This window comes from Sturnus vulgaris, chromosome 6, assembly GCF_052056855.1.
Source record: "Sturnus vulgaris isolate bStuVul1 chromosome 6, bStuVul1.hap1, whole genome shotgun sequence".
Taxonomy (NCBI): Eukaryota; Metazoa; Chordata; class Aves; order Passeriformes; family Sturnidae; genus Sturnus; species Sturnus vulgaris.
In genome coordinates this window covers 44,004,688-44,020,299 of record NC_142248.1, presented here as the reverse complement: position 1 = coordinate 44,020,299, position 15,612 = coordinate 44,004,688, and the positions used below count along the sequence as shown (strand labels likewise).

At 42.6% G+C, this 15,612-nt stretch overlaps 1 protein-coding gene and 1 non-coding gene across 2 annotated transcripts; one reads left to right on the top strand and one right to left on the bottom strand.

Annotated features, from left to right (window-relative positions):
- Nucleotides 1-1,295: 1,295 nt before the first annotated feature.
- Nucleotides 1,296-1,368, bottom strand: TRNAK-CUU (transfer RNA lysine (anticodon CUU)). The gene has a single exon. It is a non-coding gene; the product is annotated as a tRNA-Lys (tRNA).
- Nucleotides 1,369-1,451: 83 nt separating this feature from the next.
- On the top strand, nt 1,452-10,630 carry PSMA3 (proteasome 20S subunit alpha 3). Its single transcript, XM_014871414.2, has 11 exons — nt 1,452-1,524; nt 2,406-2,488; nt 3,047-3,170; nt 3,887-3,988; nt 4,110-4,183; nt 4,751-4,823; nt 5,739-5,804; nt 8,259-8,305; nt 9,795-9,862; nt 9,995-10,059; nt 10,442-10,630. Exons 1-11 carry the CDS (start codon nt 1,504-1,506, stop codon nt 10,484-10,486), a joined length of 768 nt encoding a protein of 255 aa, XP_014726900.1. The 5' UTR covers nt 1,452-1,503; the 3' UTR covers nt 10,487-10,630.
- The last annotated feature ends 4,982 nt before the right edge of the window (nt 10,631-15,612 follow it).

Genomic DNA, 15,612 nt, shown 5'->3' with positions numbered 1-15,612 from the left:
AATGCAGAAACAGAATTCTTATTTCATCGAAGTGTGAGGGAGACTCTTAAGGCTTTGTCCTGGAAAGCCCTCAGGGATCACACCCTAAATGTGTAATGGTGTAGAAATGGTTGGGCTTTCCAGGCTGAGTGTTGCAGTTCTTCCCTCCCTGGCATAGCTGTGGGATCCTCCCAGCAGACAAATTCACAGTGGTTTAGCAGGAAGGACAGTGACAGCCACAAACCCGTGCAGTAACTGCAGGATTTTCCTCTGAGGTTCCTGATCCTGGACTGGATGCTATTCAGCAGCTTGGTGTCAGCCAGTTGCAGACAGCTCCAGATGAGTCCTGCTGACTGGAGGAGGATTTTGGAATATGCATAAGCCTATTGTGGTCTGCCTATGCCCGTTCTGCATCAGCAGGAGCTGGTCCCTGGGGGAAGTGGCTTTAACTCATTCCCTCATCTCCTTTTTCATGGAGTCAGATCGTCTCAAGTCAGAAGGGACCCCTAAGGCTCGTGGAATAAAGTGAAGTAAACGCTATGGCTGAGAGCATTGTCAGATGCTCCTTGAACTCTGCCAGGCTGTGAGCACTTCCCTGGAGAGCCTGTTCAGTGATGGACACAGAATCCCAGAGTGGTTTGGGTTGCAAGGACCTTAAAGCTCATCCAGTTCCACCCCCTGCTATGGGCAGGGACACTTTCCACTATCCCGGGTTGCTCCGAGATCTGTCCAACCTGGCCTGGAACACTGCCAGGGATCCAGGGGCAGCCACAGCTTCTCTGGGCACCCTGTGCCAGGGCCTCTCCACCTTCACAGGGAAGAATTTCCTCCTACTATGAACCCCCCAGATCCCTTCCCCTGGGGCTGCTCTGGCTGCTCTCCTGTGGTTTGTGTGTTTAACTCGGGTTGTCCCATCCTAGATGGAGAACCCCACACTGGCTCTTGTCACATTTGCGAAGGCAGATGCTTGCCCAGCTCTCCACTTTATCCAGGTATCTGTAATTCCTCTCAATCTGCGAGGCAGCCCACAGCTTCTAACATCTGTTTCTTGCATTGTTTATTAAAAAAATAAAGTTTCCTGGGATCTGGTGTTTAGTACTGAATGATTCATCGTTAACTGCCCAGCTCCTCACGGCTCTCACTTTGTCATGCACATGTTATTCCTGCAAGAAGGTCACTTACAAAAAAGCTCATTTTCCCGCTGCTGCAGGGTTTACGATCATTTACATTATCCCCGCCTGTATCCGCACGGGGCTTTTCCACCCAGGAACGGGAGTTCTCCAGCCTGGAACCCTTCAAGGGGCTCAAAAGGGATGCGCCCAACGTGGGGCTCGAACCCACGACCCTGGGATTAAGAGTCCCATGCTCTACCGACTGAGCTAGCCGGGCGCTGTAGTTCTGTTTTCTATTGCATGCTATTTAACGTAGTATATGGTGACGTCACGCCGGGCGCGCGGCGCGGTGGCCAATGGGAGCGCGCGTTGCTGCGCGGTGGGCGCGGGACGGGCTGGCAGCGGCGCCGCCATGAGCTCCATCGGCACCGGGGTGAGTGCGGCGTGAGGGGCGGCACTGCCAGCGCCGGGACGGGCACAGCGCGGCCGCCAGACCGCCCCGACCGGCCCCCGCCAGCCCCGGGGCCTCCCCGTGCCGGCGGCGAGCGCGGCGCGGCGGCTCCGGGGCACTGCGGGCGGCTGAGTCACTGCGGCCCGGCAGGCCCGGGGAACCGGCGGCGGGGCGGGCGCTGGGATAATGCACTTATTATGCCCCTCTACATAATATACTTCTGTGCGTTTTAAATATATTCCGGTCATCCCTACGTTTAAATTAAATGGGGGCTTACAGGGAAGCAGGGGAGGGACTCTTGATCGGGAGCTGGAGTGATATGACAGAGTAATGCGGGTACAAAGTGAAAGAGGGGAAAGGTAGGTTTGATATTGGGAAGGAATTCACCCCTGTGAGGATGGGGAGCCCTGGCACAGGGTGCCCAGAGAAGCTGTGGCTGTCTCTGGATCCCTGGAAGTGTTCAGGTCAGGTTGGACATTGGGGCTTGAAGCAGCCTGGGACAGTGGAAGGTTGGAACTGGATGATCTTTAGGGGCCCTTCCAACCCAAACCACTCTGTGATTCTATGAAATGTAAAGGCAGACAAAAGCTCCCACAGGTTTTGAGTGCTGTGTAATGCTCAGCGATTTCACATCCAGGATTTGCATTGTGGGTACATCCAGCACTGATGAAATGGCCTCTCCTGGATTTTAGTCTCTGTTTTCTTCTGTTTCTATGTCTTAGGTAAGGGGTGAGCCTGCTTTGGGGATTTCACACCATCTCTGGCAGCAACAGTCTTGAATTTTTTTAATCAATAGACTTGATCTGAAAATGCTGTGTTATTATGTGGGTTTTTCTTTATGAGAATTGTGTCTTCTTCTTCAGTATGACCTGTCAGCTTCCACGTTTTCTCCAGATGGCAGAGTGTTTCAAGTGGAATATGCTATGAAAGCTGTGGAGAATAGCAGGTAAGATACAAATATCTGCTCTTTTAGCCTCTTTTAAAGCAGTGCTGTTGGACTGGAGAAACGTGAGGGTAAAATCGTGGTGGTAAAATGAGTTCTGATGTAAAAGCTCATTTTAGGGATGTGGATTGAGGCATGCTCAGGACCTTCCCTGTAAATGTGTATCAACTTCCTGGGGCTTCCTCAAGACATGGAGGACATCCAAGTGCTGTTGAAGCTGCCCCAGCTCTGGGAGTGTCTCATTTCCCTGGAGTGTGTGTGTAGGAATGTTGAGAAGTGGAAATCCCAGCTGTGCTTTAGGGGCAGCAAGATGGATTGGCAGGGCAGGGACTGGGTCACCCAGGGGGCTGCCCCAGATAAGGATTAGAATCACAGAATCCCAGGGTGATTTTTGGGTTGAAAGGGACCTTAAAGACCATTTAGTTCCACCCCCTCGTGTTCAGTTGCTGGAGTTGTGACAAACCTACCTTGGAGGAAATCATGTCACTGTTTCTTCTGTCTTGGTAATTCTCTGTTAAGTATTTTACATTGTGAGAAGCTGACATTTTTCTTGTCTTTCAGTACAGCAATTGGGATAAGATGCAAAGATGGTGTTGTCTTTGGAGTAGAAAAATTAGTCCTGTCCAAGCTTTACGAAGAGGGGTCCAATAAACGCCTCTTCAATGTCGACCGACATGTTGGGATGGTGAGGTGCCATTTCATTTTAGGTCTGCATAAATTGTAAGGTGACCCCCCTCAAAAGGGCAAATTTATGAATCAGAGAATCAAAAATAAGTAGATTAAGAAAGTAATGTTAATGTGTCTGTGTACAAAGTCAGAAATGCCAGTGGGTTTTTAACTGTTTTCTGTTATTTATTCTTTGCACTAAAACATACATAAGTAAAATCCAAACTTAAAGTAGAAGATTGAGGCTGTTTTAAATTTTTTAAAAATGCTATTCCAGTTGTTTAGATTCGTGTGTAAATATAAACACAAGTGTTAATATGGTGCTTTTTTACACAGTTATCAAATAAGGCATGTTCAGGGAAAACATGCTGCATCTGAAATTTTCTTCTCAAAAATGTGGGAATCTCCTGAATTCCTTAAAGATGGGTATATGGAGGACTGGCCTGTCTGTAATAGTGGTGTCAGGTTGAGGAGTGGTTGCAGTGTGTGAGAGAAACCTGGTGAATACAGATATGAATATTGTGTGGGTTGGTGTACCCATGGTAAATCGTGAGACAATAATTAACACGAAGATAATCTCGGTTATTGATGTTCCTAGAGAAAAGCTCTGTTAGTGTGTGATGACAGTGGCATGTTTTGAGTTGGTGGCAGATGGGCAGTTTGAGTTCCCCGCGGCAGTGAATGCCCGGAGCCCTGGCCGGGTGTGTGTGTGCTGGTGCCACGCTGTCGTTGCAGGCGGTCGCGGGGCTCCTGGCAGACGCGCGGTCCTTGGCAGACATCGCTCGGGAAGAGGCTTCCAACTTCAGGTCTAACTATGGCTATGACATCCCTCTGAAGGTAAGAGACCACTGCAGCTCTCAGGGCTTTGGGCTTTTATTCTTGACATGAGAATTACATTTTATTCCTTATTTCTGTAAATAAGGGATTCCAGTGTTTTGTTTTTCCTTTTCCCACACAGCACCTGGCAGACAGAGTGGCCATGTATGTGCATGCCTACACCCTGTACAGTGCTGTCAGGCCTTTTGGCTGCAGGTGAGTCTTGCAGACACACACTCTATTTGTAAATATAAAAATTTTTGTTCACAGTTGCTGGAACTGCTTTGGTTGTCCGAGTTCTTTTTTGAAAGCTGGCATTAGTAACCCACAACTCATCTCCTAAAGAATCCCTTCCCCTTTCTTTTTTTGTATGTCTGACACCTCAGATGAGGAATTTAGATTCCCATAAGGCTCTGCCAGGCTCCTACAGAGCTGGTTGTCCTTGGCTTTTAAAGTTTGAGGGTTTGTTCCATTCGATGTGTGATGGTGGTGAAAGCAGAACTTCCCTCTGCAATCATCCTGCTTGCCCTGACACCTACAGAGCAGGCTACAGCTCCTGTGTGATTGTGGTACAGAGGGACTGACAGACATCTGCTGCCAGGTTCCTGATCAGTAAAATGTGTCTGGCAACGTGCAGGTGCTGTTGTGAAGCAAATTGCTCAATAGCAGTGAGACAGGAGGAGTTTTGCTCCAGGAAGGGTGTAGGAAACCCAAGCTAGTGTAGTTTCTAGTTCTGTGTGTGTTGGTAAAAGGAAAGGTTTTAATTTTTCTTTTCTCCTGCAGTTTCATGTTGGGCTCCTATGATAGTGATGATGGTGCACAACTGTACATGATTGATCCATCAGGAGTTTCATACGTGAGTGTGTCAAAAATATTTCTATCTCAACATAAATTCCTCTTTTAAAGTTTCTAGTTAGGAAAAAAGTGTTGGTCCAAAAGAGCAGCTGTTGTTTTCTCCTTTTGCCTGGGAAGATCTCTGGTAAATCATTGATGCTCCTTTGCATGTCCAATGTTAAACAATCGTTGTGTATTTATTAGAAGTGAAGTCTGAGAAATGAGTTTAAAGTTTGTCTGTCAGAAATTGGGAGTTCATCCACGTGGCTCTGTCCAGTGAAAACTCCCATGCACTGCCCCAGAAAGGCAAGAATTGTAGTGATACCCCCTTCTCTAAATACTTCAGGTAAGAGAGGGCTGTTCCTCTGGCACTGCCAGCCAGCAGCAAACCAAATCAAAATAGAATTGTTGTTAATTGTTTGTAGTTTTGCATTTTCATCTGTGTGTCACACAGATCGATACACACTCATACTGCTGGATTTCTTAAAATTTTCTTGCAGTATATCCAGTACCATGGCTGTTGAGAGAAATAGAAATGCTTAATTTTTATGCGTTTACACTTCAAATATATGCTGGGGGTTTGCTTGGATCCTGTATAACTTCTGTAGATCCTGTAGAACCTCTCTCTTCGAACTTATTCTAGTTTATTCTTCCATTTATTGTAATAGCAGTTAAAAAAATCTATTGCAACATTTTGAGTTGATAAATTTCTGTCCAGGAATTACTGAGCACTTTTCTATCAATAGTGGTGGTACTTGATGTAGTAATTGGACTCTGTTCAACAATTTGGGGATGTGGCCCAAGAGAGAACAACACCAAAGTTTTTTGGTCTCTCACTGTGAGTAAGGTGGGATTGTCATGTGCTAAATTGCAGTAAGAGCTGTAGAGTGTCTAGTATTTAATTACATTTGCATATTGTTGTTTCTTTTTTTTTTAGGGTTATTGGGGTTGTGCCATTGGTAAAGCCAGGCAGGCTGCAAAAACAGAGATAGAAAAACTTCAGGTATGGTGTAACAGTGTTGTGCTGTCTCAAGACAAATCTTCCTGGCTTATCATGTTACCTTTTGGTGCCTGAAATACATAAAATTCAGGAGAAGTGAGTGAAATATTTCCTTGTACATTTGCCAGTGAGCCAAGTAAGTGAGTGAATATAAAAGTATAAATATGTTTTTGATTCTGAATGAAAACCATAGGGCAGCATTGTGCAGGGTTAAGGACAAATTGGTCAGAGGAGAAAAGACAACCAAAAAGTATTGAAGTGTCCCTTTAGCTGATTGAAGTTGTGTTAGAATCCTGAAATATTTCCATCTTCCTCATGTGTTTTAATATCTGACACCCTTGGAGACAACATGGAATCAGATCCTTCTCCTGGTCTGTCTCATGTACTTCTTATGTGATACTCTGTTAAAAATGTATTTTATTTTGGTCTGCAGAGGGATGTTCACAGCTGTTCATGGAAAGGTTCAGAGTTTATATGATTGATACATTTTTAAGAATATCCTATTTATGGTGCTGTAGCACCATGACAGGAAAAACTAAAATGTTCTGGACTTGATTCACTCAGTTTTGAATCTGGTTCAGATGCCTGAATACCAAATTAAAGGTAAGAAGCCTGCATGATTATTTGATCTTTGTACTGGAATTGTGGCACCTGGGAAATCATAATTTCAGTTCCCGTGTGTGTACATTGGCAAAAGACAACGTTGTGTTGGGTAACACACAATTTACTCAAAATAATTAATTTTCTGTGCGGTGCTGGGATTTTCCAGCACATGGAACAGAGGTGTGGCACAGGGCCAGCTGCAGGTGTTTATTTAGGGGTGTGTGTGCAGTGCCCTCAGTAACTGCAAGTGTGGGATCCTATCACAGCTCTAGGGGTGAGTCCAGCCCCACGCGCCAATAACTTTTATTCACTGTGGACTGAGCAGGTTTTCAGGTCACAGCTCTTTTTAACAGGATGAATTTGTCAAAGCTAAGATGGGAAAAACCAGAAGTACAAAAGGTTCGTGGGGTAATGCAGTTTAGGGTCAGCTAAGATTTGTTTATTGAAGAAATGACTGCAGGTGGAGAGGCAAGCAGGGAGCCAGGACTTTAACCCTGCCTTGGGGAACTGCAGAGCAGCTCCTGTGGTGGGGAGGATACAGTCCGTGAAACTCTGGTGTGGCTGAGGGGGCAAGAAGAAAACCCTGCATTGATCACATCCCTTGCATTTTATTATCTGTAAACTCAGCTGTGGGAAGAATTGTAGTTGTGTAGGGACTGCTTTAATCTCTTGATCTCCTGCAGCTCTGACACTATTACAGCTTTTTGATAAATGGACATGATGATGATTAACTCCTGGGATAAACTGTTCACATTGTTTACTTTCATTGTCTGCAGAATTAACGTACCTGGGATGGGAAAATGATAATGGCAGAAATTAAATTGACTTCAGTTTTCTTTTTTTGTAAATATGCATGACAGTAGTAAAGCTTGAGAGTTTCCTCTTTGATTGCTAACTTCATATACATGGATACACATCATCATTTAAATGTTTGTGTGACACAAGTTACATTTCTGGTCTGGACTGAGTGTCACAAAGGCAATGGGTCTCTGTTTAGGGAACTTCTCCAGGTGGGATTGTGCTGGCACATTTGTCTCACCAGGCACGGGCATTTCTTCTCTGGCCCATTGCTTCACCCACATGAACTCTTGTTATCTTAATCCCTTAACCAGCACCTCACAACTACCTTCCTTTCTAAGAGTTTGAAAATATTTTGTGAATTGGAAGATGGCAAATTGCATTAATGAAATATAGGAGAATATATTACTGCTTCATAGGCCAGAAAAGTTGACCTATAAAACACAATTTTATTATGTCATGGAAATTTGCACCAGCCTTTGTTAAGTTGCCAAAAGACTGATATAACTGAGAAAATGTGAAATGAGATGCTGCTTGCTCACGGAGGCAATTGGTTGTTAAACAATATTCTCCTCTTGGGGGATTACTTAAAACCCAAAATCACTTCCATAAAATGTTGGTAAGACCAAAAGTACTACTATGGTGCCTAGAAGCAATGCCAGTATTACATGTAACTTTATGGTGCCTCTCCCATGTGGTTATTTTATATCAGTTGAGCATAAAGCATCAAGGAACAAGCCAAGCCTTTAGGATGCCAGCATCACCAGTGTAGCTCCTAAGATTTCAGCTGATGAGTGCTTTAAACTGGGGAATTTCCAAGTAGTATTTTTTTCCTAGAATCTTTCAGTTGTAATATTCTTCCCTGGAAGAATGACTTGCATAGAGCAGGCTGGAAGATGCATTGTAGAGAAGAAATGTGGTTCTGGCCTTTTCTCTTACTTTGACTACTGAACATGAAGCACATTAAGCACATGCATAGCCTCTCCTGTTCTGGCTCTGTGGAAAATTTATATTCTCTTAACAGAAATCTTATATCTGTGTGTCTTTTGCCTACAGATGAAAGAAATGACCTGCCGTGATGTTGTTAAAGAAGTTGCAAAAATGTAAGTCTCCAACTCGTTTTTCCAACTTGACAAAAATCCAGACTGGCGAGCTTGCTTTAGTTTCAAACTGAGGCTGTTCCTTTTAAATTGGGTATTGTGTCTTAAATCTCTGGTTTTAAAATATTTAAACCAAGTGACAGATGAAAGGAAACTTCTTGGTGTGCTGCTTCTGAAGTAAGAGTTGTTTGAACAATGACCTGATGCTTCAGAGAGCAGCTGCCCACAAATGATGCTGAGATCTTGGACCCAGGCTAAAAAAAAGACTCAAGTGCTTGGGAAAGAAGCAAAGTAGAACTTCTTTAAAGGAATATATACAGTGTAGCTGTATTATTAGACATTTTAAAATAATTTCTAATAATGAAAATACTTGTATTTCTGCTTCAGCTCAAACTCAGCAGTAGCTGTAGACAAGGTTCTGTTTTTCAGCTCAAATTCAGTTTGCATTCAGTAGCATTTAGCAAGATAGAAAAGATTTTAATAACGTTTAAACCTAAAATACTAGGCCCAGTCCAGAGCAGTGATTTCTTCAGGAGCCTGTAAAGGTACACTTTGTTGCAGAAGGCTTGTAACCAGCTGAAACACGAGAAAGGCCCAGAGATCACCTCAGCTACCAGACAGGAGGGTGTGTAAGCATAGAGGGACATTTCCCTGAACACCACTTTTCACTTCAGCCTTTGTATTTGTTTCACAATACTTCCACTGGAGGTATCGTGCCTTCCTCCACTATCTCCAAGGTTTCCACGTTGGGTAGGAATTGCTGGCATTTTTCAGCTTCTGACTTCTTAGTGCTTTCTGAATCAAACTAAGAAAGACAAAATACAGGCTTCTTAAACAGTGAAGACACAAGTTAGTGTGAGTTCTGCTGTTTTGATTGTCTCAGCTCAGGATTGTTCCAGTTTGTTTGCATGTTCTGCCACAGGATGAATCAAATCAGTTTTTTTATTGCAGTGTTAACATTTCTGTCCCACAGCCTAAGCAGTGATTTTACTGGTCTGGGTGGCACCGTGTATGTTGTGATACCGCTTGAAGTTTAAATTCCCATTTCCATGTTGGACATAATTGGAAATCTTATGTCCAGAATTTTGATTATACACAAGATACTGTGGGGTTGGGATTTAGTGTTAAGTGTAAACTACAGTAATATTTACTGGGGAAATGCAGGACACTCTAAGCTGTATTATAACTGGTGTAGCAGAAGCAGGCAGTGATGATGCAGCCTTGGTTCTGCAGTATCTAAATCTTGGTGTTTGTTCCAGTTAGGGCAACTTGAACATCTCAACCTGCATCTTGGCTGTAATGATTTAAGGTGGTGTTAGGCTAGCAGTTAAGCCTGGAAAATTCTCTGATGGTGTTTGGTGGGGAGAAGGCACAGGGAGAGCTTCTATTAATCATAAGAATACTTTAACAGAAGAAATCTGTGATAGGTACAAAGTATATTTTGCCTCTTGGTCAGTCTGTTCTAATCTGTTCTTTTGTCTGTTCCTTTCAGAATCTACATAGTTCATGATGAAGTAAAGGATAAAGCTTTTGAGCTGGAACTCAGCTGGGTTGGAGAAAGTAATGCATTTCTGTAATTATATAAACACTCCAGAAAATTTGTAACTTTTTGTACTTAAAGTAAAACATTCACTCTGTATGTCAGGGCCTTTGTGTGAATTGTAATTAAGACATATTCTTTTTTATTGGCAGTAACCAATGGAAAACATGAAATTGTTCCCAAAGACATCAGAGAAGAAGCAGAAAAATATGCCAAGGTAAGTTATGACTTCGGTATTGTTGTAGTGCTTCACTTGACAAACTGCTGAGCTACCTGGAAAATGTATCATTCCAACACACATCCCCTCAGTGTTAGCTGTGTCCCTGGGAAGGGACGGTAGGGAAGGCTACAGTGTAACCAGGGATAGTTCTTGCTCTTACAAACTGTTCATTCAGAGCCTGCCACAAGTGGGGTCTTTCTCCTTCAAAAGTGAATGTACTGATGGGAAGTGTTGCTTCTGCTGACTGCCAGGGTTTGGACACAGTGAGAGGGAGGTGAATATGAAGATGCAGCAAACCTAATTTTGTTTATTGCAGGCTGAATTATAAAACAACTAGTAAGGCTATTCTTTAATTACACTTTTTTTTTCCCCCAAACAGGAATCTTTGAAAGAGGAAGATGAGTCAGATGATGACAATATGTAACACATTGTTACTCCAAAACAAGTCCAACTTTTCTTATCTTAGACCAGGTTTGTTTATAATGCATTATGCATGGGATGCTGTTGTGTACTTGTTGGAAGAAACCAACTGACCAACTTGCACTAATAAATTTTCCATTTTACTGTCTCTTAGCTTTTATTTCAAATGGTATAGGCCAGCAACTGTACCTAAAGAGACATTATGAAGGAAAGACATTATCAGGCTGCTGTTGCTTCCTAAAGCAACATTTGAGCCAGACTATGCACAGAAAAACAATCTGTTCAGACATTATACAAGTCTCTTGTTAATGCTGCATAATTTAATATTAAAAACTAGTACTCTTTCTTCCTTGACTAACCAATAGCACAATTTGCAGTTTGTTCCCAGCCACAGTCTGTGACTGCTCTTGGCAGAAGAGATGAGAACAGGGCCAGTTCCAAGAGAAGGTTACAGTTTAAGGTGATGTGCACAGCTGACAACTCCTAACAGCCTATGGAACAACCAGGAGTTCAGGAAAATGAATGTTCATCTGAAGTACTAAGCCTAGGTTTAGTGGAGGAGTAGGAGGAATTAAAAACTAATTCAATTTAAATCGCTGCTTGTGTTAAGTTCTAAAGCTGTGAGATCTATTAAGCAATGTAATTGAAATTAATGCTTGAAGAGCCAAGCTATTTTTAAGCTGTTTTATTCAGCTGTAGTTTCTTAACACACTTCTGAATCACCTTCATCAGTTGTTGACCTTTCTAGAAGCTGAACACAAGCTTTGCTGTTGTCATTCCCCACTTCCTAGGCAAACAAACTGCCTGTTCTAGTCACTTCAAAGTTTTGAAGCAGCAGGTTGGATGGGGCCGGTAACAACCTGGGCTAGTAGATGAGCCTGCCCATGGCAGGGGCGTGCAAGGAGATGATCTTTGAGGTCCATTCTAACCCATATGATTCAATCAGGTAATAAACTGTCTGTTCACCACCTTAAAACTCAGTTAAAATTGAAGTCTTGTTTGTACATGCAGTTAAAATTCTAATTGCCCTGCTAATCTAAAATGCATACTTGTGTAATGAATCCAACTCCTCAGCTTTAGGACTACACACTCATGTTCACCAGCCCTTAAAACAGCTTTCCTTTACAGGTTTATTTTTACAGAGATAGTTTGGAAAATACCTGGCCTTCTCCAGTCCCCTTTGTACCAGGATTACAAAGCACAGGTTCTATTTCCTTTTTGTGACATGGGAAAGCCAGCAGAGAGCGATGGCTCTTGACTGTGTCAGTTCAGGCTACCTGAGCTCCTGCTGGGCCAGATGGGGCCAGCCTGAGCCAGCTCATCATGGCCAGGACAGGCAGCCTCCTCCAGTGCCTCCTCCTGAGGCAGCACTAACAGCTGCTGCACTGAGTCAGCCTGGAATTGAGTTCCAGGGCTCCAGACTGAATTTACTACTGCAGTTTCCTGCTGACTCAGCTCTTTGAGTCACAGGCAAGCTCCAGTCAGGAAACTCCTCAGCAGCACCTTAAAAGCATCAGCTGAGGCTGATCTGCCACTCCCTGGGTATGGCAGCAGGGAAACACCTGATTCTCTTCATTTTGTCTTGATTCTGGTCCTAAAATCACAGAATATTCTGAGTTGGAAGGGATCCACAAGGATCATCACAGCCAGGATCAAAACTCATGAGCTTGGTGTTTTTAGCACCATGCTGTGAACTGCTAAAGGGAAACTGAAAGCTGTGGCTACACCCACCCCTCTAATCCTTCCAGTGACAGCCATTCACAATTAGGGACAGGAACGGTAACAACACCCAGACAGATTTCAGGGTACAGTGAGAAGAGCAGTACCAGCTGTGTGTATTTAAAAAGACAAAATTGAAGGAATATGAAGAGATAAGAGGTAGGTGCACAGCCACCTTCTTGCTTATCCAAAATTTCCAAATAACTACTTGGAGAACATGGCAATCTGAAAAGCTCCTTTGAGGACCAACACTTAATTTTTCTATACCTTTTTGCAACAAGCAAAAAGTCCCATGAAAAACAAGTTCAAGAGGCTGTGAATAGCAGTACATGCAAAGTGCTGCCCACTGTCTTGCCTGTCATGACAAAATTTAGTTAAATAAGATTATTATTACTGTCAGGTTATTTTCCAAATTTAATCAATATTTTACCAGAGTACAGACTCAGCTTGTTGATGAAAATTTTAATGGTAAGGAGAAAAACCTACTTTCATTTCCGCTGACTGCAGTTGGGGAAAGAAAAAAAAAAAATTGAGCACTAGAAGGTGAGAAAAGAAATTTGTTTTTTTATTTGGGAGTGGGGAGGGAGTGTGAAAGAGGAAAAAGGCAGGAGAATGCTAAACAGGCTACTTTAATACTGATATTGCCCTTTACTTCAGAAACAGAAAACCAGCATAATTCTTTTTGATCATAGCAATGCTGAACCTATCTCTTGTCAACAAGGCCCAGGAACATTAGAATACATTTCTAGCCCAGACTCATTCCAGCAGAAAAACTATTGCAACTCCCCTGTGACAACTATTTTTGTAACCTTGCAATTCCATGAGACAACCACACTGTATTTAACAAGTAACTTACTAATTTTAGTTCCTTAAAAATTAACTAATTATACAGTAGTGCATTAGCCATCATAATGTTTCACTAATTTAGTGCACAGCTGATAGACTGCACAGAAATTTCAATGAGTTTTGCTACTGAGAAATATTTACTTGTTGCTGTGTCAGTGAAGTTGAGCAGGGGGAAAAAAATCTCTAAAAAATAAGGAAGTGGCTACTTACAGCCACACTGACCATATAAAGAACTAAAAATGCAGTGGGACAGCAAAGCATAAATAAACCTTAATTAAACGTTGAGGATCATTTTTTTCTAAATATATAGAGCTGTCTGAGGGAAGTCACTTGGTAAATAAGCTCCAGAATGGCTCAAGCTGCATCTGAGATTATTATTTAGGTGATAATTAGATCTGTTCCAGAACAAGAGAAATTAATATTAAATTGCAAACAACCAAAAAGCTTACATTTAGCAGAGGCTCTGTTTTAATTACAGGACTAGAGGGAAAAAAATCTGGCTCTCTTAAACAACACTGAAGGACAGGAGTTTAATTTGAGCCCAGAGAACAACACCTGATCAGGCAGTCAACACAAAGGTTTGAAAGGCAGCATGCATTCCAGAAGTAAGGCTTGGATCCCCTTCCCTAAAATTAAAATTAGCTTTTCTAGCTGGCTTGAAAATGGTCAATTATAACTTCAATGTAACTCAAATGTGGAAATGCTTTGCAAGGCAAACAAATGGCAGGGTGAAACCTTCTGAATTAGAGATTTGAGCAAGAGGTGATTCTAAAGAGTCTCACTTGGGTTATTTCTGCCCAAAGCACTGAGAAGTTTCAGATCTAAAGATAGCAGAAAAGCAGCACTGCTTGCTCCAGACTCCACAACTAACCTACTTTGTCCTACTCTGGCCATTTATGGCAACACATAATACAGCAGAAAGTTAAATACCCACTTGGAATGCATAACTCCAGTTCTTGCCATGCTGAAACACTTCATGCTTAGGCTTTCAATGGTTTAGTCTTGCTTAAGACCCAAAGCACAGGGCCTGAACAGCAGAGCAGGAAGGAAGAATGTAAAGCCCAAGTCATCCCTCCACCCAAGGCGTGTTTTAGAAGTACAGATCCAACAATGACTCAAGAGCAGCCTGTTCAGTAAGATGCTTCCTCCTTAAGTCTCACACATCCACTGGCTGTTACTCAGCACCTGATGAATCACTACTCTGCTGTTTATTAAGGCTGGATATGTCACATTCCTTGTTACAATTATTTAGTCAGCAAGTCCACATACAGCAGCTTTGCTCAAGAGAATTAAGAAGGGGACTAGGCGAACTGCAGGTGACAAATTACAAAACAACAGGCTCCAGTATCTTGATTTACTTATATCCATTTCCATGACTACACCAGGGCCCATTTTAGAATATGAAAGTGCACTTGCAGAGTTCAAAAAGCAAGTTTAGCCTATCGCATCAAGATCATTAATTTTATGCTACTTTAATATGGCCATAAAAGTTACTGGCTTGGATAATATCCTCTTTACAACTGCTAGTACTGCTGATGAAATGACGGCAAGATTATTAGAAGTAACCCAAATGTGAAATTTCCTGTGTGGCAGACATCCATGAGGCCATCTCCAAAAGAAATGCTACTCATCTGTATTTGGTGCTGACTCTGAGAAAGGAAACATTCCAAGCAGAATGTGTCTCATGCAGATCTGAAGTATGCCAAGCATTGGGTCATTCATTTGTAACTTCTCATCACCAAAAATAGCTCGATGGCCTGAGGTTAAAGCCCCGCATTCTGAGAGCGTGACTGTCCATGTGGATGCTGCACTGCTTGGGATGCTCTCTGCCTGTGCAGTCCCAGGCACCCTTAAGGAAGGAGATCTGGAATAACTCCAGGACTCTTTTGCAAGTCTCTTCCTGAAGATAAAACCACAGCCATAGAAGGGAATGCAAAACAGTGAATTCAAAATGCATCTTAGCGTGACCTTAAAGTGAAGTACAGAGTTTAAAGATTACTAAGAGACAAACAGTTTTGATTGTCATGACAATTCTGATGTGTAACTGCACCAAAAATACAGCACACAGTCTGTTCTCTCCCCCTCATTTTTTTTCTTTCAGTTGCATGTCTGTAAGACAAGGACCAGCTTTTCCTCTGCCCACCAGTTTTTCAAGTTGCATGCAGCAAGGAACTTACTTCTGCTTAAGAACTGAGAGCTATTCTGAGATACCAACTGCTTGTAACTTTCCTTTATAGAGCATCTTGCTGCTTATTATGTCCAATTAGCCAGAGTTGCAGAAAACAAGTGGTAGCAGAGTTAAGCCTTGCCTTACTGTAAATACATTGTAGTATTTTAGAACACAGGATCTACAACCAAGCTCAAACCAAACCTCCTATTTCCAGATGGATGCAGCCACCCCCACACAGTGCTTTCATCTTCAGTACATTGCTATTAAAGGACTCTGAAACAGTTGTTTAAAAATGGGTCTTACGAGTTGCTGTGCCAACCAAAAATGGACAACTAGAATGAAGCAGGCAGCAGCATCACACAGTTTGTACTCCAAACACAAGCATATCTTCAGAT